We start from the raw sequence: 26,392 nt of genomic DNA on the forward strand, positions 1-26,392 counted from the left end.
TGTGGTGCTGGGATTGGTCTGAGCGCCCTGGTTTGGTGCTGGGATTGGTCGGAGCGCCCTGGTTTGGTGCTCAGACATGGACTGGGAGCCTGTGTTGGTTCTCCAACCCGCTGTACAGCCCTCTTGGGTTTGAGAAAGGCTGAGTGCACATGACTGTTTGGCCGCCCCAGATGGCGGGCCAAATCGCCCTGCGCACTCAGCGGTGCCACCACCCCCCTCCTCCCTGGTGCTGCTGCATCACTATGGATTGCCCAGTCTCTTGCTCGGCTGGTAGCCTGCAGGACAAAAAATAAAATTATAAAATGGTTTATCATTTTATTTTTGTCCTGTGCCAGCTTTTAGCGGGGGGGGGGGCTTGGGGAGATGAAGTGGTTTTCCCAGAATCACAGGATGTCGAGTCCATGCTGAGACTCAACAAACCTGGTTCTTCAGGTCCAAGCATGCAGCTCTCGCAGTAATGCCACATACTGGTTACAAGAGGGTGGCAGAGAGAAACCACTTTAAAGATCAACTCGTGAGCTCGAGGTTCCAACTGGACAGCAAGCTGAACCAGAGCCGGGCCTCAGGCTAGAGCCTGGCTCGAGCGTTCAGTGGCTCGACCACCTCTATAGATGGATGGATGTGGAGGATGCATAGCTGGGCTGAGGCCAGTATGGATGGATGGGGAATGTTTGGTTGTGGATTCAGTAATGAATGTATGTGTTTGGATGGATGGATACGAGTTTGGGCAAGAGTGACAGATGCCTGGATGTGGGTAAATCTGTGTGAAGGGTGGATGAAAATCTCTGAATGAATAAAGGGTGGACACGATGCGGCGCAGCAGTCAGAGCAAACGACTCTGGAGCTGGGGATCTGGGTTCGCATCTTGGCATCAGGTCAACATCCTTTGATTCTCGGCAAATCGCTTAATCACCCCCCGTGGACAGCGCCTGAATACCCTATTGGGTGAAAATCAGCGCTATATAAATTTACAAATCAAATCAAGTGTGTGTATAAGTTAGAGGAGAACAGTAGATGGATAGATGACGGTGGGCATAGATGGGGGCATGGGTGAGGATAGAAGGATGCACGCTTGTTAAATGCATGAACTAAAGTAGTAGTTTCCATAGACAAAGGATCAGTTAGTGTATTATAAGTAGGGCTCCCGGTTTTATTATATTTATTTTTTTGACACTTACATTTGTATTTATCCATTTTATATTTGTTGCTAATGTCATCTATATTGATTTTGGGTTTTGTGAAAAAATTAAGTTGAAACTAGTATATTTCTACATTTATGTAACTGAAAAATGTGCATTCATGGTTGAACGCATGCGATATTTCAATGATATGGACACAGACGATAAGTCAATGCACATATATGAAATCATGAACATTTTAGAATCAAGGTTGTGCATATCTAATGTTTTTTAAGCTTCTTTCCTAAAATTAATTTCTTTTTTTAACCCCTAACCTGCCGATTTGCACAGCAAATGGCCAAGTAATCATAACTGACAGCATTTAGAATTACTCAAAAAAAATTCCAATTCCTGTTTTTATCCACATTTAAAAATGAATACAGACTAAATGTTTTTTTGTGTCTGTATTTATCTGTAAAAAACAGTAAAAACAGAAACCAGGGAGCCTTAGTTCTAAGATAAAAAAATCTAAATATGCTCTGTCACAAGGTTTGATTAACACAAACCTATCGCATGACTCGCCGAGACCTCTCTGGGCAGTAGATCAGACCTTTTTGTCTTTAAGACTGACCTCTCTTACATTCAGGAAAGTGCTAGAAATTGTACTGTGAGTTGCCAACACTCCTCCTCGCACGTTTTCGAAGGATGATCATTGTGCATTAATTTTCTTCACATACCTAGTGACAGAGCTTAATTTGTAAATAAAAAAAGAAAAGTGCCAGGGCCCTCGTAAGGAGGCCACAACAGCTTGCACCACGAATTACCACTGCCAATTACAGCACCTACACACCTACTAACCCTCACACTACTACAAGTGTGACAATTCAGACTATTCCAGGCCCCCCATGCTATAAAAAGAATTTGAGCTACAGATATTAGTTGTTTTTAATGCAAATTGAATTAATAAACTGTTGTACTGCACAACTCTAAATTATGCAAACAGCATCACCATGTGGCAGCTGTCATAAGTCGTGGTGTTGAAAAATAAGTGCAGGTGCCGAAACCACTGGCTCAAATTAAGCACTGCCTAGGGACCATTTACAAAAAAAAACACATTTGCACAAACACCTCTGGAGCAAATCAGCCCAACCACCGCCAGAATGCGCGACTCAGGAAGTCCAAACAAGGGCCCTATCTAGCAAATCCCGACCAATCTGCCAATAGGTACATCAGGTAAAACCTAACCAAAGACCATTGAGAATCCATGGAGATCGCCCACAGAACAAAAAAAAGCAAGCCCTTATAATAAGAAGTAAAATACCACAGAGATAAAGACTGGGCTTTTTAATCAACCAGGAAAGGGGACTACAGACCAACCAATTCCTTTCCATCCACAAAAAACTGAGCCCACTGACCAAGCTTGGGGAGAGGATGTAGTCTTGCGGCTGAAGCGGTCGACCTCGGACCTGGGGAACCGGGTTTAAGTCTCGGCAACGACGCTCAACATCCTGTGGTTCTGAGCAAATCACTTAATCTCCCCGTGCCCAACAAAAAAATTAATGTGTTTATCTGTAACAAAACTGGTTCTCATGTAAAGCGCTCTGATACCCTATGTCTCGGTTCTAGTTTGCGTTATATAAAACTCTAAAAAAAAATTTTACAAATTTAAAAAAAATAACACAAACAGGCCCAACAAACCAGGCATTACCACATCATCCAAAAAGATAACCACAGATTGGTCTTATGATTGGATCTAGGATATCTTGCTCTGGTGCTTGAGATATTAAGATGCTCTATACTGTCCGGGGTCAAAAAAATTTCAGGTGTGTGAGTTGCTTTAGACAATGTGTGTGCGGAAATGCTCTTAAGCTGCATTTTTCCGCTCTTTCCAGGAGCAGGTGTGTCCAATCAAGTTGAATGGAGACGAGGAGGATAGGCGAGCAGTTCCTGGGGGGAGGGATCCTGAGGAGGAGAGAAAGGACAAGTGCAGCTTGCAAATTCTGTAACATCTCACGCAGATGATCCCACTCCAGTGTGACGTCAAGAAGTTCAATTCTGGGGAGTGGATAAGAGATTTGTATTCTGGTCCGTAGTAAGTGGCTGTAATGAAGCATGAGTCGAGGATTCAGATGTTTTATGTGAATCATGGCTATGGTTGGTCGAGCCCTTTGCGGTGTACCTGAACTGGGTCAGGAGGCTGGTTCTCACAGGGAGGCTGTATCAAGGGGTGGTGGCGGCTTTTTGTAGGCCTGCAATTTTGGTTAACTTGATTCAAGGTTATGGTCTCAAATTCTTTAAGTATATTGGCACAAAGCTCTCTGGGTTCATACCCCCATGGGTATGTGGGTGATAATGGGTAGTCAGTGGGAGCAAGGGAGGGCTATAAGATGTGCTATGGGTATTCTAGTCAGTAAAGATGGAACGGTTCATATAGCTAGCCATGGTAGAATTTTTCAGGGCGTTCGGTGTGTCACAAAATTGGTGAAGATTTAAAAACATACTCTTACCATTTTCATAAATGCGGCTTCACATCTCACATTTCTGGTAATGTTAGTCTAAGATGATGCTTTTCCAGTAAGAGATGTTCGTGGTCTTTGAAACGAAGAAAGAAAACAGTGTATACAAGAATACATAACTATACGGCCATAAATGTTAAGTAGATCAATTGTCATGAAGCTCAGTCTGAAACTATGGCAAGTGTTGCTGATTAAGGTTTTCTGGAGCCCACTGGAGCTTGGGGTTTGTGGTATTTGGGGGCAGTTTTGCATAGACTAGTGGGAAGAGCATCTCTGCGATGGTGTTATCTGCATCCTGAAGTCTGATCTGATAGGAAGCGCTCTTTGCTTAGGTTTGTCAACCATGATAAAACCACTGATCTTGAGAAACAGATGCAGGGTGGCACAGCCGCAATATGCGGCAGTGGGATATCACTCGGTACATAGAAAAAATGTAGCGTTACGGTGCCATTTTAGGAATAAAATATGTGAATCAATATGAAATCAAATCTGACTGACCGCAAAAATACTGCGTACAAAATACACAAGATTGCAGTATGATAATTAGGAGCAAAAACGCATTTTGGTGGAAAATCACTATTGCAGCAACAGCAATAGGATTGTGGAAATGGTTGTACAAGCAACACTTGGATATAATAAAAATAATAATAATAATAATAATACTTAACTGCAAAGACACTACTGGTGCAAAGTCAACAGGAGACTAATATCACATGCAGGAGAAAAAATACTCAGTACAGAGAAAACATGGGGGCTATTGTGTCCCAGAGTAGCGTGCTACTCGCCAAAAAAAGCACCTCAACACCTCATGAGAGGTAAACAAGCATTATATAAATGCAAACCTTATTCCCTCTTCTATCCCTCCGCTACCTTTCTCTATCCAACTGAAGAACACATCACCACTCAAACTACTTTCATATTTCACTATTCTAATTTTCAACACTAATTCCTTATGGGTCCCGGAGTAGCGTGCTACTCAACAATAAAGCGCTTAAACACCCCATCAGGGTTACAAGCGCTATATAAATACAAACCATTTCCCTTTTCTCCCCCCAACCCTTCTCAATCCAAATAACTGACTAACATATCCACCACTTTATTTACTTTCACATTTCACTATACTAATTCAACACTAATCCTTTACGGGTCCCAGAAATGCAAAACTTGTTCATCACTATTATCAAGATATTATTAACATTGTACATATTTGTTAATCAATTTTTTCAATTCAATAAAACTTTATTCGGTTTTTCACAACCAAAAAAGTACACAATTGTTAATGCCTTCAGTAAAATAGATATATACAGTTTTAAAATCAATTTCTAAAATTCACAAATTCATTTTGATCTCCTCAAGGTAGTGTGTTTCTATTCACATGGCTTTTACCCTTTTGTGACTCATTTACATATATGTGTATAACATACATATTTAAGACATCCTTCATCATCCATTGGTCTGCTAAGAAGTCATTCATTCTTTTCTTTCTTCTGCGGACATACAGCTTTGGACAGTGAGTCAGCCCACTTCAGCCATTTGCTAACCCCACTGCTGGAGACTGCCTGCTCCCTTTCACAAGTAGCATATCCATACACAAAGTAGTTCCCTTAAGTTCCAGGGACTACTATGGGAATGTGTCCTTTTTGGGACCCAAAAAACTTCTTCTTTTAGCCATTTATTTTTTAGATTTGCGAGAGCCCAGCAACTTCTGCAGCAATAAGGGTTTGCAAAAAACATGCCAAAACAAAGTAAGCACTGGCAAAGTAGAAAAAAAGCATTCTAACTCAACCGGAACACTCACAACCTTGCTTCAAGCAGTGTCCAAGGCAGCAGGTCCTCCCCTGCATGACAATGAGTCCCCTTGCGGCAATCACATCACTGTCCTATTCATGACACTCCGTTACCAAGTACTGTCATGCAGCGTTCTTGGAAGCATAGCTTTTAGGGATAAAAAACATAAGTCTTTACAGATGAAACATGCGAAGCTCTCAGTCACCATTGCGTCAAAGCATCGCTTCAAGCCTCTTATACATTCCACGTGAAGATACAAAAACGCAGCTCTAGGCTGCTTCAGTGCCACCTTCGTAAAGTACAAACTGAAGTAGGGTTGTCTGAGGAAGCAGGAGGACACAATCTAAAAATTAACCAAGGCATGCACGCCAAATGCCGACTGGATCCCATGTGGATGTTCAAGGACCTTGGTAGCAGTAGGAGAACATTTATAAGGTTTGGTATAAGCAAAGGTGCATGTTATGATATTTCCTTTCCCATAATGTCCATCTTTTGGAACATTTGCTGCAAAGTTTGAACATTTCAACCTCAGTTCATGACCTTGCACTGTAGCACACAGGACTCTACGAGCTGGACTAGAATATATCCCACGGCGTCAGGAAGGCATAAGAAGTGTCCAAGAAGAGTCCGTTGTTCTTACCCTTCCTATCTGGTGGGTGGTCATACGCAATACATTCGCTATCAACCTTTACCTAATATAATCACAAAGCATTATGCGAACACTCCGTAGACGCCGCTGATCTCATTGGAGCCCCTTGCGGTGGGTACAACTGCAGATTCCTACTGACCAGCCAGATGAGCAGATGGATAAGAAGATGGAGTAAGACAAAGACAAACGCATTTTCAAAGCGAAGTGAATGAGAGCATACAAGAGATAGGAACTCGGTGAGTACCATCGATTCCCAACAGGAGTCTGATCAGCCTCATCGCATGTTGGTAGCAGCAGAGCCCAGAGGAGCTCCAAGGCCTAGAGGAGGGCTATAATCTGACTAATGATGTTTCACTGCACATCTTCCACCACAAAGACTTTACCCAGCTCCCCAAATTAGGAATCGATTTTTACAACAAATGTGTCATAGCCTGACTAATCAGGTACTTGGAAGGAATATACAGAAACAGCATCTTTTGCCTGCAGTAAAGGGAACTACCGGCTGAAAGAACAGAAATATGCTACAAGTGTGAAAAAAATATACTTCACTCACAGAACACCGACACTTCCGGAGAAGCGCTCGCAAATACAATATAACAGAAAGAAAGCAAAAACACATGCGAATGTCACACTTGTAGACCGTGTAAATTAAACTCCACTTTTGCCAGCAGACCAAGGCACTAATGCAATACCGTGAAAGCAATTCTCACAGGTAATGCCCGTTCACAGCCATGAGCAGAAATGCACTGCGGTGATCTGGCCTCACCAATGGACAAATAACAAAAACTGATCCTTTCTCTTCCGCTTTTCCGGGTTTCAAACCACAGACCAATTTTACAAGCCGAGCTTGTACCCAGTAAGAGCCGGCTCAAGGCTTGAGTTTTAGAGAGAGGGGAGGAAGCAGAGATCCTTCAACCAATCCACTGGCCCTTCTCTCACCACTTACCAAGCTGCCCTCTACTCCAGCTGTTTTGAGGGGTGGATAAACAATTATATGATTGGCCCCATGTTACATTTAAAGGACATCAGGATCTAGGCTCTTGATACAGCTTCCCCCAGCACCGGATCCTCATCCCAATTTTCTAAAGAGTTGGTGCAGTTGCAGAGTACAATAAACAGGATCCTCTCACTTAATTCTCATGTAGGATTTATCTCAGCGTGTGCTCACATCTCCATACGTAGTTATGTCTGGTCAGGAAGACAACAATATAGAGGGGGCGGGAGTCAGGTCAGCCTCTTCAGCTGCTGCTTCAGGAAAGTGTTCACATTCTGAAGCAGCTAGAGGCTACGCTGGCTGGCGTGCATGTATTACTGCACATCGGCTGCAAGTGTTCTTTGTGCAGGCACATCTGCCTGTAGGTACGTGCATGCACCCAGTGCGTAATTTGAGCTGGTGGTTTCCGGTGCTCGGCACCGACACTTAATTGTCAACACCAGCACTCATGACTTTCTGCCACATGATGGCGCTGTTTGTCTAATTTCGAGCTGAGCACAACAGTTGTTTATTAATTCAATATACATTGACTAATACCTGTGGCCCAAGTCATTCGTACAGCTTTGGGGTCTGGAATAGTCTGCATTGTCACTCTTGTAGGAGTGGGATGGTTAGTAGGTGCTGTCATTGGCAGCTGCTATGGGTGGTGCAGGCTGCAGTGGTCTCCAGACAAAGGCCCTGTCACTTATTATTATTTTTCTTTGCAAATGAAGCACTGCATGCACCATAGGAAGCATAAACCTGTTGGCTTTGCCAATGCTTATTTTTATTGCCTTTGGTTTTGCCCCTATTCAGGGAGTCGCCATTCTTAAACGTTAAACACAATCCCTATTCTTTCGCCTTCTGACAATGCTACTTTGTTTTCACCACTCGTTGAATCAGTGCCTTCTCTTTGTCTCCTGCTGTCTACGTTCCTTCTTACCCCAGCTCACCACTCTGATTTTCCTTACTCACAGCTTTATTTCATCTGCTAATAGGAGTATCAACTTTCTTCAATTCTGCATTTAATGGGACAACACCAGACGCCAAGATCGCTTGCCAAGGGTCTACTGACTTAAATTAGAATTATGCCCTTTTCTGACCCAGTCCAACCAAAAAAAAAAACTGACCACACAACTGGCAATTCTGAGTGGGAATACAGCAACGCCCTCTAGCACAAGATCACCAACAAGTATTGTCAGGCAGTAGCAAGTCCAAAACAATCACCACCAGATTGTTCATGAGCACAGAGGAGGAGCTCAAGTCTCCGCGGACAGTCAATGGCCACTGGACCTCAATACACACAAGTTCTTATCACCTTGTTCACCGGTTACATAATGGAACCAACCGAATGGAAGAGCAAGTGGAGCTTGCATCTGCAAAGTGCTGCAATTGTCAACTTCTACAAGTGTTTGTACTTTGTACAAAGGGGCTGCACTGTGGCCTTCCCAAGTCGAGAATTTACTGTGCATAAATGTAATGCTTGAAGGTCCACCTAAGTCCAGGATGGCCAGATCTATGCCAGTTTCATGATATTCACATAGGAGAAATGTGCACATAATTAGTGTAGATGTAAATTAAATACGTAAAGTCTTCAACATGAAACTCTAGCATGGCACTCGCTCTCCAGGATCCACGCTGGACAAACATGATATAATGTCATTCTTGAGGTGTCGGAGCAGCCACCTTCGAGGTGGCTCTATGATTACCCTTGCATGTGCAGGGTGCCGGCCTGGCTAGTGTCTGAGCCATGACGCGACGAGGCTTCACCAGAGACTGGTGCTCGTCTGCCTTTGGGAGCATGAGAGAGGCTAGAGGCAAGCACCCGGCTCCAAATGTTGGCCTCTTGCGGCATAGCCTACTCAGGAGCCAAGTCTGATACCTCTTACACTTCTTTTATCGTTCAAGGAAGTGCTTAATGTAAGCCGGCGGGCCCACAGCACTCATTTTTAGGCACCAGCACTTCTTTTTCATTAGACATTGGCTGAGAGCAAGATGGAGAAAAACAAACAGAGAAAAGAAGGAAGAAGAGAAAGAACCGTCTCAAATGGAGAAAGCAGGAGCCTGCAAGACACAGATAAAGAGTCAGGGAGGGCCTGGCAGTGGATTAAAGAGGCGTGAGGTGGATTCAAGACTAAGCATTTGGCACGTCGGCATTTGATGGCACCAGCCGCGGGCTTCTGAACAGAGCTTTGGGCACCAGCTCTCATTCTGTAACAAATTAAGCCCTGCTCAAGGGATGCATTTATACAGCAGTTTCACTGCCTTTAAGAAGATGCACCAGCTCCAATGTCTGCCCTTTTGGCCTCACTTTACTCATCTGACAGAATCTCAGCCTTGCACAGGTTACCTGGTGGATTACTGTGTTTTCCCTGAATGCCCCCTTGTCTGGTGTACACGCACAGCACGCGGCTGCGGTTCTACTAGGCTGGTACTGTGTAGATGCCTACGTGTTTTAGTCCTACTTATATTTAGAATTTGCACGCCGATCTCATACTTCCTCTTCCTTCACACGGGTAGCCAGGGTGGCTACTAGCTACTCACATAAAACACAAACATGCCACACACATAGGATCACAACAAATGCAGGGCTACACCGGCCACACCCGGCCTCAAAGGGTAGCATGCTAACCTTCAGAAATGAGCATTTGATACCCCCACATGGGTATGAAGCACTAATTAAATGGTACAATAAAATACAATATGTTCCTCGGGGTCGGCAAAGCCTACTCAAGGGGTCCGTGACAACTTGGGAAATTAAATAATATTAACAAATAAAGTTTTTACAAATCAAGAAGTAAAAGGTATAATTGATAATTTTCAAACGTTCTGTGAATATGAAAGAATATGAAATTGGAGGCTAAAAATGAGGTTGGTACCCTCAGATTGATTCATGGGAGCAGTGCAGGGGCATCAAATATAACATAGTATGGATGATGAGTGGCCTCAATTGAATTTAGAAAAGCTCCAACCTTCCAATAAAATTTAGAATGTTTCTTTTATATTTGTGAATTAAATAAGATATTTAATCATTTGTGTATTTGTTTGATGAAGGTTTGTTTCTGTATATTTTGTAAATTGTTTTACCGTTTATAGCACCGAAAATGCTTAGGCTGGGGTTACCGTCTTCCATGTAATGACTCAGTGGGGGTCCCCGGGTTCCAGTAATGATTAAGTGGAGGTCCCGAGAAGTCAAAAGGTTAAGAACCACTGGTCTATAGGTTCACAAGCAACCTACAAGAAAATCATAATTTAGAAGAAAATCTTTTGCTATGTATTATTTACAGTCTTTGGTAGCCACCCTCCCTTACTCTCACGCTTTCTCTTCCCTTCCCATCCCTGTCAAGTCTTAAAACATACACCACTTTACAAATACCCTTATGAAATCAATGCACACTGCAATGGAAGGGATCACTCGCTGCTGAGTGCCCTTGAAGAACAGCCTTGTTGTGTAGTTGATGCATTAACCATTCGCCTGCTTGATGGAGTAGCTTGAGAACCTTGAGAACCAGAGAGTGTTATAATGTGGCGAAGTTAGCTGGTCATTTAGATAGGCAATGCAGCAAGTTTCCAGTGGACAAAGGTTACCATTAACGCAAAACTGGAAAATCTCTGCTCTTCCCATAGCTACCATGTGCAAAGGGGCTATTTGGTCAGCCTAGGTTGCAGCCTTCCTATCTTCATTTCTGACCATGGACACCATTCCAGGGTCTGAGATGGGCCCCTTCCTGAGAATTCACAACAGTGCCCACAGATGGATGAAAGACCTCTCAGAAGGGACACCCTGCCCTGAGGACCCTTTTATGGGTAGTATCTATGGGTAGGTACTGGAGGCTGGAAGACTATCAAAGAGGCCAGACAGTGAGTAGAAAGCAGTACTCTTCACCAGGTCCTGCATCAGTAATAATTACATCTGGCATGCTAGAAAGCGGTTTTGTTTGATGAAGTCAGCTGTGGTTTTGAGATCTACTGTGACATCATTCACCAGATGACCCTGCAAAGTCCAAGTCCTAATCCTTTCCAGGTGCAGTAGCTCGCAAGACCCAAAAGGTGCTGGGTCCACAAATCTCCCATTTAGGAATCCTCCCAAGCGAGATGACCATCTGGGGGCTCTATGCATATTAGCTTATTGTTTATGGAGCTCCAAAGGGGTGAAAGGAAAGGTGCTCATTGGAAATCCCATCACGAGGTTAGCGGAGGGCAACAACAGCAACGTTGAACTGCAGGTGCTCATGATGGGAAACATTCAATGAAACTGGATCTACTTTCAAATTTATTTTTGATGGGAATGCGGACTCAAAAACTCTTATAGGTCAGCTAACTTAGAAAAATACATTGGTCATGTAATTCCTCGAGTTTGTATATGTAATCATTGGTGGTCATATGTTTGGACCATTTGCAACAAGATCCCTGGAGCTGCAATACAAAGTCATTTGTAGAGTGCAAAAGCTGCCTCCGCTGAGGTGTCCCAGTGCTAGCGGCAGAGGTCTGAAAACAATACAACACATCACTACCGACTGAAATGCCCTCCAGACAGGAGTCAAAGAACAAAGTGTTAAGATGCTTTCTAAAATCAGACTTAGAGGGACTTCAAAGCAAGCTGAGAAGCCGGAACAATGAAAGATCTTCCACCTCTCCTAGCCTTACAAATCCATGAGGGTTTGAGAAGTTTGAGGTGGTTGGATCTCCGAGATCTGACTTCAAGATGAGGCTTGAATCTCCTCTTTTAATAGAGGGAGCCTTTTTGTGAGAATGCCCTAAAGGGAAAAGTTAGTGCCTTAAATTGGATCTGCTTGGCACCTGTAAGCCAATGAAGTCGGCGTAGGTAAGAGGAGAACCCAGACCCGTTGGGGATTCTTCAGAATTGAGCAAATGGCAAAATTCTGTATTGTTTGCAATTGCTGAATTAGGTATGCTGGCAAACCCCAAATACAGGCTAATGGCATAGCCCAATCTGGACGTGACCAAAGCATGAACAATCATTTTGCAAAAGTCTTAACGGTATTCGATAGAGCATATATCTTAGACACCTAAATGTGGCAAAACAGTTGCCAGAGATCGCCTTTATTTGGGGCTCGAATGAAAGATTGGAATCAAATTTCACATCCGGATTTCTCATTATAGGTGCCAGCAGCGGAGGAACCCCCAACTCTGTTAGCCACCAGTTGCTGTCTTTGTGTTAAAGAAAATCATTTAAGTTTTTTCAGTTAAGCTTCAGGCAGCTTGCATTCGTTCAACCACAGCCTCAAGGCACAGCTTAAAAGAACCCATTGCTTCAGACAATTTTTTTTTAAAACCAGGAGGAGCTGGGTGTTGTCTGCTTCAGAGACCACCCACACACCCCATGTCCCAACCAGCTTTGATTGCAGGTCTAAAAAGATATTAAAAAGGGTGGAACTGAGCGACGAACCTTACGGTACACTGCACTGACATTGTTTAGAAGTGGAGGTATACGGAGGAAGAAAAACTGCCTGAGTACCTGGTCTTCCATAAAAGATTTCAGCCATAACATGGCTTGATCTCTAATGCCAAAATTCTTGAGTTCATCAAGCAAAATAGAATGCTGAGAACAAGTCAAGTAGCACTACCAGAGCAGAGGAGTTCTGGTTGAGATATTGAATGAATGAATGAATGAATGAATGAATGAATGAATGAATGAATGAATGAATGAATGAATGAATGAATGAATGAATGAATGAATGAATGAATGAATGAATGAATGAATGAATGAATGAATGAATGAATGTTGGATTTATAGAGCGCGCGGTTACCCTGGAGCGTCCAAGCGCTGTACCACTGGGGAACCCGTCCTGGCTTTCCCTGTGAGATGGTCCATTTACTGGGCATCCCCAAGGTGCAGCCAGGCATCCCCGGCGGTGATGGGGCCGGAGTGGAGACTAAGCAAGCTATTGCCCAGAGTTGCACCGAGGGACCCCATGGTTAGAGTGGCACTGAGGCGAGATTTATCAGGCCCGCTGACATTGGTACTGCACCCGGCCGCGTCTGGAATTGAACCCTGGTCTCGGGCCGACCTCTGCCTCTGGGTCTGCCGCCTCTAACCGTTGAGCCACACTTCTCCACTGATAAACTATTACCTCAAGCAAGGAAGACTCTGTATTGTAACCCACACGAAAAGAAGATTGGGAGTCATGAGGCAAGTGACTGAACTCTAGAAAATGAGGCAGCTGCCAATTGACAATCTTCTTCAACAGTTTAGGCTACTGTCGGCAAGAGTGAACCAAGTCTAAAATTGCTTAGTACCCGAGGGTCAGCAGACTTTTGGTTTTCCGATTGAGAGGAAGCAGCAGCGCCTGCTTCCAGCTCTTGGAAACGAGCAAGAACCACAGAATCATTCATCAATTTGCTCAGGATGGAATTAACAAGAGAAGCTACATATTTTAAGATGGCTGGCAGGCATGGATCCAGAGGAGAACAGATTTACTTTTATGAAGCTCGACCGTTGATTCCTCCAGAGATATGGGGTCAAACGCAGTAAATAGAGACCAGAATGTGAAGAAGGAGCCTCTAGCTACCCTATGTACTTCTTTTCTTCTGTGATGGAGGAACCAATAAACGTCTTAGGAGCCTTACGTATAGCAGCATGATTGCTTTTCAGGGCAGCCTTATAAGCAGATTTAGCCTCCTTGTCATAGGAGATCCTCCATCTCCTTTCTAGTCGTCAGCATAGAAATGTCGCACTTTTTAAAGCTTCCAAAAGCAGCGGAGCGATGGTCTTGATCGCTTGGAAGTGAAGGGTTTTGAAGGGGTGACTCTATCCAGAGCACTGACAAGCCAATTATTGAAACTCTCCACATCCTGCCCCAGGGCACCCGTACAATCGAAGGGGATGGACCGTAACATCTCCAGCAGGTGGGAATCCGAGATTTTCTGCCATGGTCTGGCTGTTTTCCATGTCAGACCTTGCGTTCTGCAAGGTAAAGCAGAGAGGACATTAAAAGGAATTAGGAAATGGTCGGAACAGGTAATAAGCTTCAATGCAGGTCTGACCAGGACCATCGAGGGGTTAGAAAAAATAAGATCTAGAGTATGGCCAGCTTTGTGGGTGGTCTCCATTAATAGCCGTTCTAAATTAAAACCTTCAAGAGAGGTCAAAACTGCTCAGCAGGTCTGCAATGCAAGTCGTCAATATGTGGATTAAAATCACAAATGCTTATCGGTGAGCATCTGTCACAATTTCTGGCACAGATGTTGAAAGACAAAAGATCAGCATGTCTTTGGAGTGTCAAGATTAATTTAGTTTGCTCTCCTTCATTCCCAGCAAGATTGCCTTGTCATGTCTCAAAGCTCCTAAGAGATTCTATGTGCTGTAAAGCAGAGTTGTAGCTCGGAGGCAAACAGAGCCATGTCGGATACTGACCATAACCACTAAGGATACAATTGATTTCCATTAAGGATAAATGTATTTGGATATCGAGAACATCTGACATGCGCCGATCTTCCTAGACCACGTCACACAACCCTACTAAAAGAATTACTGTCCACACTAATTTGGGCATGAAGTTTTGTGGAAGCTCATTAACCAGAGATGGGTTTACTTACATTCTGCATCTTTCCACTGGGTATCATTGAGCATTTTATGTAGCCTGACCCTAAAGAAAGCACATGATAGGACTGAACAAGTGGCTGTGCACGTTATAACAATAGCTCCTTCTTGAGGGTACACTATTCCGTACCTTTACAAAAATAAAAGTGAAACAGAAGGGCCATCCTGAGCAGAGGAGTACTGCAAGATGATGGACCCTACCTACTGAATCTGGTGATGGGTCCCTCAGGCTCCTGCATCTTACAGATCATCATAAACCTTAGGCTGAATGGGTGGTCCTTTGGAGGATCCCCCTGTGCCGCAAGGGCTGTAAGAGGCCTGCGTTATGCCCCGATACGAAGGGTAATGTTGAGGTGGAGCACCTCTTTGCAGTGTGTTTTGGGTTCTGCCTGTCTTAGGGAGGGCCACTATAACAAGTAATTTGCTTGTGTGTCATTGTTGCACCCGGGATTAAGCGAGAAAGTCAAGAAGGAACTGGAAGAAATGTAGGCTTTCTCCTATAGAGTAGAAGGAACTGGTTCAGAGTTGGTCAACAAAGTGTTCACAGTTAGCAACAGTTCTCGAACCACAGGCTTCTCAATTACAATCAGGGATGCTTGCAGTGCACCTCTTTGGGCACCGTATCCCCGCAGGCTCCATGCCGTTAATGTTCAATGAAGGTCCTTGGGGAGAAGATGTAGCCTAATGGTTACGGCGGTGGACTTCAAATCTGGGGAACCGGGTTAGAGTCTCGGCAATGACGCGCAACATCCTGTGATTCTGGGCAAATCACTTAATCTCCCCGTGCCTAACAAAAATCAATGTGTCCTTGTGCAACGCAACTGGTGCTCATGTAAAGCGCTCTCATACCTGATTTCGGGCCAAGTTCACGCTATATAAAACTTCAAGAAAAAAATAGTCAGGAGTTGAAGACTCCAATCAAAGCTTCTGTGACCATGCGCTCTTATCAAACTCTTAAGCTATTCCTTCGATTAGTTGTGAGTGTAGGAAGTAGTCGAGAGAGAGGAGCAAGCTTATGTCTACCATTAGCTTGGGAATGAGCAGCAAAGCATTAAGTGTAGTTTAGGTTCCATGCGACCATATGTGTGCAGTCTCCTTTCTTTTGTTCTTCTGCACATCTCTCCGACTTCATGCAAGACCTGCAGATTGAGGGCAATTCTCTTTTCTTCACCCTTTGCTTGTGAAAGAGGCATGGTTCACCATAGCTCACTTCACAGTTAAGAGTTTTATCTCTCTGTGGGGAAACATCCTTTACATCGCGGTGAGTACACCGCGATGTAGTTCCAACACAGCCGTAACAACGCAAGTCATTACATCGACTTGCGCTGGATGGTGCTATAACCTAAGGAATAGTAAGATTTACTATTCCAACACCTTCCCTACTATACGTAGACTGGTGTTGGAATAGTAAATGCGCCCCCCCCCCCCCCCCCCAACGCAAGTCGTTGTAACGACTTGCATTGTAAAAACTGCAATGTAACATACGGCGATAATTTTGATTGCATTGTTACATCACATATTCCTCTCTGTGCTGATATACAATGATGAGTTTTAAAGACCACGCTGTCAATGGTCATGATTTCTTACTACCTCAAGAGATACAAGCAGACAGCCTGCTGGCCGCGGCCATCGCCATTATAGCCGCAGTAGGGGGCAGGTCGGGATGAAAAGTGCCGCAGGCAGGAAAATGATAGGAATTTACCTCGAGCCTCTCTCAGCTCAGGAGACATGTAGGAAATAGTCTTAAATACAAGGAAGCTGTGGGGATCAGCATGAGGCCAGAAGTGGGACAGCAGGAAGTAAGAAGTAAGCGCTACGCAGCCTATGACGCGTGCACAGCGGTTTATTCTGAGCAGTCATAGTGCGTTAGCTTACCCATGCCGTTGGGTGAGAAGCATTCACAAAGCCTTGGGGAAAAACATATACTAGGTCACAAACGTTCAATTGTCCACTCTGGAAAGAAGAGTCGAGGGTGCCTGGCCAGATTTCGAAATGAGCTTAAAAAACAATAAAGCGACGTTTGTAAAGATGGAATTTAGCACTTTTAGCACCAGATCTTTAACAACTGAGAACACCTTTAAAGGGGATAGCCAGTGTACGCATGAGGGTCTTTGTTAGCATCAATTGTGGGTTCTTAAAATCTGTCCATTGGTGAATGACTGTCATGAGGAAGCTATCTAGGACTAGACCTTAAAAATATTATTTACCAAAAACAAAATAAGAATATTGGTTTGTTTAGCAATTATGTGCTCACTCTAACATTCTGCAAATTGCACAACAAGGATTATGGATTTTGTCCTTTAATGAGGATCCGAGTTGATGTTTTCTAGTGAATGTCGGCTGAGGGGGTGAGGTTTCTGCTGAATTTGAGCAATTGTTAGCTGTCGGTGCCAAGGGAGCCGGCTGCAGAGGATTCAGATGATGTGCTGGCGGCAGCGCCTCAGCCAATGCTGAGCGGCACAGCTGCACGGTTTCCCAGCAGGACTGCCAGTGGCATGAGCCAGCCTCATGGCACTGATGTAGCGTGGTGTGCTGCTGCCACTGCCAGACAATGATAAACTAGGTCGTCGCAAGCCAACGGCGGGCAGGGCTGCACGCGGCAGATGGGGTAGCATTACTCAATAAATGCCCTGAAAAGGTGGCGAACAACCATATAAATGGCACAACAAAATTCCAGAGATACAGTAATGGAGAAAGCGCAATGAAGACTATTCACCAACCTTTTATAGATCTGCTACGGATAAAAAAATGAAATACCACTAGTTACTAGCAAGTGATATGCAATTCCATAAAGGAAAAACTGTCAGCTCCACCTAACTGTCCCTACTTCAAAGTAAGCTATGCAGTGCAATATTTAGTTTCAGCTCTCAAATCCAGAGATGAACAGTATTAGCTGCCAAGTATCCTTCAAAGGTCACTTTCTCTTTTGGGTCCACCATCCTGGACGATGTCATGGGTCCACCATCCTGGACAAGGTCATGGACAAGGTCATGGGTCCACCATCCTGGACAAGGTCATGGGTCCACCATCCTGGACAAGGTCATGGGTCCACCATCCTGGACAAGGTCATGGGTCCACCATCCTGGACAAGGTCATGGGTCCACCATCATGGACAAGGTCATGGGTCCACCATCATGGACAAGGTCATGGGTCCACCATCATGGACAAGGTCATGGGTCCACCATCATGGACAAGGTCATGGGTCCACCATCCTGGACAAGGCCATGGGTCCACCATCCTGGACAAGGCCATGGGTCCACCATCCTGGACAAGGCCATGGGTCCACCATCCTGGACAAGGCCATGGGTCCACCATCCTGGACAAGGCCATGGGTCCACCATGGGTCCACCATCCTGGACAAGGCCATGGGTCCACCATGGGTCCACCATCCTGGACAAAGTCATGGGTCCACCATCCTGGAAAAGGTCATGGGTCCACCATCCTGGAAAAGGTCATGGGTCCACCATCCTGGACAAGGTCATGGGTCCACCATCCTGGACAAGGTCATGGGTCCACCATCCTGGACAAGGTCATGGGTCCACCATCCTGGACAAGGTCATGGGTCCACCATCATGGACAAGGTCATGGGTCCACCATCATGGACAAGGTCATGGGTCCACCATCATGGACAAGGTCATGGGCCCACCATCATGGACAAGGTCATGGGCCCACCATCATGGACAAGGTCATGGGCCCACCATCATGGACAAGGTCATGGGTCCACCATCATGGACAAGGTCATGGGTCCACCATCCTGGACAAGGCCATGGGTCCACCATCCTGGACAAGGCCATGGGTCCACCATCCTGGACAAGGCCATGGGTCCACCATCCTGGACAAGGCCATGGGTCCACCATCCTGGACAAGGCCATGGGTCCACCATCCTGGACAAGGCCATGGGTCCACCATCCTGGACAAGGCCATGGGTCCACCATCCTGGACAAGGCCATGGGTCCACCATCCTGGACAAGGTCATGGGTCCGCCATCAGGAGTCCTGAGGTTTTCCTCAAAGAGAGTTTGAGCCGAGGGCATGCTTGGGGATGCTCTTGAAGGATGCAGTATTCTCCAGTTTAGACTGCAGGAGCGTAGAGACTGTGCCATATAGATCTGAACAAGCGCCCACAAAGGGGAATTCAAAATGCCTACAATGCAGAACCTGAAAGAGATGGAGGGGTATGCTTGTCATTCGGTGAATGTTTGGGAGCACCGTTTATTTCCCCTTATTTTATGTTAATTTCCTTTTTAGCCCTCAATCTCTTCATCTAAAATTCAAATGTTTAATTTGACAAGATTGACAACCACAGAAGTCTGCAGTCACCTCAAATGTCAAGGAGGTACCAAGCACAATCCACAGAAGTCAAACTGTCCTACATCCAGTGAGATCAGTTCATCTTCAAAATATCTTCTTTTTCACTCTAGTTTAGCTTTTCACATTATAAATCCGTGGATGCATGTCCTCAAACAACAAGCCAGGGCAAATAAAGCTACAGACAGCTTGAAATCTCTGACAAGGATGCCATCAGACGTTGTCTATTTCCTATGGGGTTTCATCGAGCGCAATGAAAAAAGAGGGGACGGTCATATGCAAGGACTGCATTTTCTAGTGTACCCTAATGCATTGGCTGAGCATTCCATCACCTCCATTACTATGTTAGGCATTACATCATTTCAGGAAACTTAGTCAAGGGTTGAGATTTTTTAATTAAGAAATTGTGTAAGAGAAAGTTTATAAAATAAAGGATAACGGGTCCCACAACAAAAAATTACATGTTCCATAATGTACTGGAGGTGATGCAGAGATTTGAGATTCCAAAGTTGCGAGAAGGAGGTAATTAGAAAAAAACATAAATATATAGCTATGCTCAATTCCTGAATGGAACATCTCGGATGGGGACAGTGCATTACGTTAATGGATTTTGAAGGCTCAAATTGACCGGTTTACAGTTTTGGGACCCATGTTTTTAACTTTTACATACATGCTGATGTCACACAACTCTTCCTGAAAATGAGGGGGGTTTGGTGGTTAAGACTGAAGTAGACAAACTAGACCAGAATCAAATTCGATATTCACTAGTTTACTATTTACAATAATGCCAATCTTAGAATATTCATGGATTATTTGGGAGTCAAGAAACAGGTCACAAATTTAGCAGGATTGGAAATCTCCACTCTCATGATGAGAGAATACAATGCCATATTTATTAAGAAACAGAGAAAAAATGCTATTTTCGTGACATTACCAGATTTGATTTCAAGCATCATCAGCCTAGAGTCCTCGGGTGGATGCAAACGCCTCTTCTTCCTCCAACATCGGGCTGGATACGTGTAGAGCTGTCCGGGGGCCACTCCTGCAAGATGTACAGATGCAAATTAGCAAAAACAGACCATCTTGAGCAAGACCTTTCTACGCTTACACATCTTGCATCAGCACCCTGTAGACGTCTTAAATTCCCTTATTTATTCTCCACAATTATTTCACCCAAATCAGAGTCATTATATGGGAAGGAGAAAAACACAAATGAAAAGTAAAAGGATACCTACCTGTAAAAACAGCTCTGCATCTTGATGACCAAGTAATACAATCTTATGTCTTCAGAGTGGAACACTTGACCATGTGCTTCAGGTCACAAGTACAATGGAACCAAGATGTGGGTTACATCATCCAGTAAAATGAAGGTTTGTGTGAGGTCACTGACCACACCCATACCTTAAATTCGCTGGGTGACACGATAATGCATGAAACGCGAATGAGAAAAAAAATCTGAGTATGACTGCAAAAATCACAGATCTGTTAAAACTTTGAGATCTTAAGACTATGGACTCTAAGAACATTGATAATCCAGGTACTGCGATTTGCTAGTCATGTATGCCCACACCCACACAGACACGCAAACACGGACATTCCCAGAGCTTTATTTACATACCTGAGGAGGGGAGAGAATAGACTACTGTAAGTCTGCTTTTTAGGTCTTGCCTACATAGGGCATGTGTTGTGCAACTTATTGGTTATAGTTCAGTGGGCTTACAGCCAACCCACAGCATACTATTAGTTGTTTTCGTTGTCACTCATTGGCAATCTTTCAACTGCTTTGCTCTTGTAAGTTTCCCTTCCTTTCTTCAGTTAGCTCCTCCCTGGAGCATGGACCAAGTACGTGTTCTTCCTGGTATTTGTTCTTCCTCGTCTTTCTGCAACACAATTCTTTTTTCAGTTTTTAAGCATTTACATATTATTCCTGGGAGTACAGTGTGCTTTCCTACTTTAAACACAGGAACACAGCTTCCTATTTATGTTGCTTTCACCCTATCTGCCGTCTCTATTGATGCTTTAGTTACTTACACCCACAACTGCTGTTGTCTATGCCATGCCACTCTACTAGACTCTGCTTCACTCCACTATTACGCCACTCCCTTCTACGCCACACAATGCTGCCACACAATGCCACACCACTCTATGCCACTCTTCTCCATGCCACCATACTGTATTCCACTCTTAACTACGCCACTACCCTCTACTTCACGGGACTCTACATCACTCTCCGCCATGCCACGCCACTCCATGCCACTCTATGCCGCGCTACACCACTCCACTCTACACCACTCAACTAGCTTTAAGCCTTGCTAAACACTTGGCTAAAAGGCACTGGCAAAGCCAATAGCTCTCATACATGTGAGATCTATTGCCTTTGCCAATGCTTGTTTTTCCCTGAAAGGAATTCGGATAACCGCTCCTGTCTTTCCTCGACAACAGCACCCATTGCTTAAATTTGAAATGCAAGGCAGTGGCTAAAAAGATAGCAATGGCCTTGAAGCAGACAGTTTAAAAAATTGTATTTTGTTTTGTTCTGAAAAGGGAACTGAAAGATTAAAAGCATGGAAAGCAAAAATAGAAAATGAGGAGCAGGGTGGCACATAGCTGCTGTGCTATGGGATCGTGTACGCAGAAACAACTAACTGAAACTAGCGGTGCGTCTGCATTTCTTAGGCACTTAGATAGATATTAACACTGCACATCAGCAGCTTTCCAAGGAAGGTCCGGAGATGCACTTTGAAGTTGTGAGCCACTAGTTTTCTTTAAAAAGGATATTGTGGGCACTCCACCCTATCTGAATACCGATTTTGCAAAAGTATGAACCTGCTGAGAAATCCAGGTCTGGGTACCACAAAGCAACCAGAAGATGGTCCAGATGACATGAACATGCTGCCCATTCCATCTGGCGGATCTACACCTAAGATTGGGATCCAGTTGGCCATGTATAAAAAGTTTAACATTAGAACGTCTTTAGGTAGAACCAGCCATGATTTCCATCTCAGCTGCCTTCACCTTGCAGCGGGATATTCTCACATCACTAGGGCCAAGAGAAACTTTGAGCAAGTATCAGCTCCAACCTTTGCTTGAACTAACAAGGTGTTCTTAGTGTATGGGAAATCCAACGGTCTCTAAAATGTGAGTGGTCAAATGTGGCCTTGGGATCTAAACTGATCTTTAATCTCTCCCCCCAAAAAATACTAACTCCAACATGCAACTCTACTCAGATGCTATTTTTAGGGTTCATTTTACACATCTTTCTTCTTCTTTGCTTGGATCTTGCTGTTATTTCTTTGATTACCAAATAAATTCTCTGTACCGGATAACCCAGCAAACGTGCCGCTCCGCTAGCTTTACCAGAGCTCCCATCATATATTACATCTAACAGTTATGCATACGGTGTCTGTCAATCTTTCAATAAAATCCTCAATTGAATTAAATTCTCTATACAAGAAGATCAGACATTTATGGGCCACTTTTAGTTAACAATTATAACATTTTATACTAGTCACATGAAGGAAAAAGTGTGCGCGTTTGGTGTGTCTGTGTGTTTCAGTCAGTCTGTGTCAATCAGTCTGTGTTTGTTCGAGTCAGTCTGTTTGTTTGTTTGTGGCTGTCTGTGGGCCTGTCTGTTCCTGTCTTTCTGTGGAATTTCCTGAGTCCATGACTGGACAGGTGCTACAAGCCATATAGAAATGGATTCAGCAAGAGTTTCTAAAATTACTCAAAGACAGAATTTCTGGATTCTCCCCAGTACACAGACAAACGCCAAAGCGAACACCAATAACTGACATATTGGACTAAATATCATTAAAAAATGCAGGAATGGCTCTGACACCCTACATATTTGCCAAATCCCTTGTTACCTTATGGATGAAATCCTTCCCTTTAAGGAGCATATTTAAGCCATGGCGTAGTCAGGAAGCCTTCAACGCCAGATCCGAATGTCCTTACAAGATGTACTCTCTGCTCAAGATTCACAATTAGCAGTAGAACATTTCTCGATTCGATTTCAGTTCTGCCCACTTCATTGCCCTTCCCAAGAACTAGCTCGCTCCATTGAATGCTGTGTCCATTAAGATGCCGCAAAATTTCTGACAACACAAAAACATGGACATATTAATATGATCCCAGCTCTTGCTTTTCTCAAATGGCTACCTATTGAAGCCAGATGCACAATGGAATTGCTTGTGCCACTTATAAAGGCTTACTCTTGAACACCCTCAATCAACAACTATCTAGGTCTGGAGCTTCAGGTAAACCATGGTCTCAAAACAAAAGATCTCTCTACTTCATGAAGAAATGTCCACTCCACGAATCCCTCTCGGGCAATGAGCCCGCAAAATGGAACACTGCTCAGGTACATACCCCCCCCCCCCCCACCCCCTTTTAAATACCAAATATAACTTAACAGCTGGTAAACTTATCTTTGTGTCCGAACAGGCGTCCCCTTTCCGCTCTCTCCATTAGAATACAATTCACTTTGTCATTCCAGAACCACGTCCTATCGGTTCATCCCACCTCATCGTAGAGCTACTCATAACCAGTGCTTAATCACCTCCATCTACATCCAGAACTCTGAAACTCTGCCTTAAGTTTTATACGCGGACTATAGTACCGATAGAGCAAACCAACTTTACGCTTTAAGATATTGAGAGCAGATTTCGACAACAGTTTGACTGGAATGTTCTGGTTTGTTTATTGTACTTTTAACCTTGCACAGAAATGGAATTTCATATGTGTTTAAATGACTTTGTATCATGTTTATTTGTAATTTATGAGTATTTTAACTTAAACTGCTTTGAATGCGTTTTTCCTATTGCAAGGATTTCAACTAATCACGCAATTAAAGAATGTTGTACCTTAGGTACCTACATCTATTTCCCCTGGGTGACATTGTTGGTTTTTATCACAGATTCCCCTCTGTATTGTTCATACTCCTGACTGCAGCCACTTTCGTCCATTACACAACTACTCTCAGGTGTATCGACTCGCCTACAAACTATCAGTCGCACACACCCGATTGAGATGCATCTTTCATCTGTTGTTATAATATTCTTCCCTTTTAAATTGTTCTCATTCTCCCGCCTCCTTGCTCCAGCAAAATCTTTGTACGGCGCTTCTCAACTGTTACATTTAACATTACTAGCACTCTTATTACTGTAAATGCTTTTGTGCATCATTATATAGGTATTTCGATCTTTCTTTCAAGATTTTTATTCCGGCAGTAAGACACAGCCATAAAAGCGCAATACAGGTAGACAAAACATCCTTAAAACAGCATAAAAATCACAGTTGATCCTTGAATACAAAAAAGATAAATGCACAGTAATAAAATCATGCAAAACACAATGCTAAGTTATCAAAAAGCCATTTGTTTTCTCCTACTAAGAGCACATTTTACAAAGCAACAAACAGAACAGCAGAGGGCGGGGGAATTCAATGATTGCAGGTACAACAAGGCCTCAGCACATTTTCTAATACCAGAGGCTTTAATTAATGGAACTAAAGGGTTTTGGAAAGGAGCCTATAATTTGCACAAAAAAGGTGAAGTGGAGCAAACTCTAGGGGCGAAGACTCATCACAGGAACACATTAACACATTGGTAAAATTAAATTGACCCAGTGGAAAACTTATATGCCACCTTACTAAGCCCAGCCTAAATCTTGGTAACAGGACTTAGTCCCCAGTATTGTCCATCTGGGAAAAATAAGATTCCATGTAGGGTGTAGACTGCAAACGGTCATATTCCCGAATGGAAAATGTGACTGCTCCAAGTTCCTCTCGGTGCAGTCTATTCCTGGTTGTGAACGCACTCTTAACCCAAGATATATCAGCCTTAGACATACAAATAGGGTCTGTAAAAAGCTTGGGTCTCCCCAGGTCAGTCAATTCCTGGTTGGTAGAGGGCAACCAAGGAATAGCGAAGCCTCTGTCACAAGCAAGACAATCCAGGATCACTTTCCTATTCGAGCCTGCGTGTTGGTTCACCCAGATGGCACACCAAAGTGCCGAAATGGCCAGTTTAATAAGGTCTTCAACAAACCCAACGCCAAGCTCCTAATGGACAATATAAGAGGCGCATGATGGAGGTACACCCAGGAAGCGGCGAAGAGCCCTATCCTCTTCTATCTGAAGAGAAGAGATGTTAGAATAGCCCCATCTGCCAGCCTCATAAATGAGGATAGGGAGACATTTCCTCCTAAAAACTTCCAGCTGCGGGGCCATACGTTTTCTACCAATCTGTGAGGATAAACTATAAATAAAACCAGTAGCACTGGAAAAACCCCTGACCTATTTTGTTCTTACAGGAGCCTCAATTGCCTTAGGCATCAACAACCACCCCAGATATGAAAACTCCTTGGTGGAAGCAACCTGATGACCTTGAGTTAGACATTTTTTGTTTCCTGGATTTGGGCCCGCAAAACAGTATAGATTTGGGAGAGATTGGTGGATAGGCCCAAAGACCTCATGAAGCCCACAAATTTCCGAAAGAGAGTGTTTAGAGTTTCATTAGGACAGCGTCATCCGCGTAAGTAACACAGTGACTTTATTCCTGCCCACCACTGGAACGTCCACCGCATAGGGGGACAGAGTTCTCTCAAGACCATTGATGTATGGCAGGAAGAGTATAGGGACCAATACACATCCCTGGTGAATGCTCTTCCCCAGCGCGATGCTGGTGGTGCACTCGCCAGCAGGGCCATACCTCACCGACCCTGATAAGTCGAAATGGAGTGCACGCAGAAAGAGAACAAACCCAGGGTCCACACCCAGATCACTCAGCATGTCCCACAGCTTGGACCTAACCACACTGTTGAAGGCGCTAGACAGGCCCATGAAGGCCAAGTAGATGGAGCCCTGCTTAGCAATGGTGCCCTTGCTAAGGAGCAGGTGAAGATTGAGAACATTGCTCCACCGTGCCCAGCTCCTCACGGAAACTGAATTGAGCCTCCGACAGTGTGCTTGACTCAGCGACATAGGACAGCAATAGGTCCAATACAAGCCTTCAAGCAAATTTGACAGCAGACTCCTTCAAAGATATTGGGCAATAATGTCTGGATTACTGTGGGTCACCCTTTTCAAAATAGGGACAATGACGGTAGTATCCTATGAATCTGGAGGCCACATTGTATAAAGGCATTAAGGCAATTACAGAATAATGGGGGCTCCATCCGGACCTGGGGCCTCATTAGATGGAAACTTGGCAATGGCCTCACTGGCCTCTTCCAGTGTGAATCTGTTAAGAATTGTAGGGGCCACCTCAGCCTCTTGAGAAACCTGTGGCATATCCGAGTGATCTAGAGCACGAAAGTGGATCTCCAAAACGCCTGGGCTTATGGTGGTGATAACTGAGTTGTCACTGGACCCTAAAGAGCAAATATCATTAACAGCCCTCTAAAAGAACGTAGAGTCCTTATTCCTACAGGACAACACAAACCTCCCCCCATGCTCTGTTTTAATTTCTTTGCGCCTT

General features: G+C 44.1%; 1 protein-coding gene across 13 annotated transcripts in view; it reads right to left on the reverse strand.

Moving 5' to 3' along the window:
• DPF3 (double PHD fingers 3) overlaps nt 1-26,392 on the reverse strand; it is a 414,904-nt gene that overhangs the window by 210,585 nt on the left and 177,927 nt on the right. For all 13 annotated transcript variants that reach the window (XR_015299878.1, XR_015299876.1, XR_015299877.1 and 10 more), the window contains exon 3: nt 19,850-19,957. Coding sequence is in view for 8 of the 13 variants with exons in the window: in XM_086937071.1 (XP_086793197.1) it covers nt 19,850-19,957 (108 nt within the window). In the remaining 5 variants the exon portion in view is untranslated. The remainder of the gene's footprint in view (nt 1-19,849; nt 19,958-26,392) is intronic.

The sequence above is a fragment of the Lissotriton vulgaris genome, chromosome 9 (genome assembly GCF_964263255.1).
Source record: "Lissotriton vulgaris chromosome 9, aLisVul1.2, whole genome shotgun sequence".
NCBI classification, from domain to species: Eukaryota; Metazoa; Chordata; class Amphibia; order Caudata; family Salamandridae; genus Lissotriton; species Lissotriton vulgaris.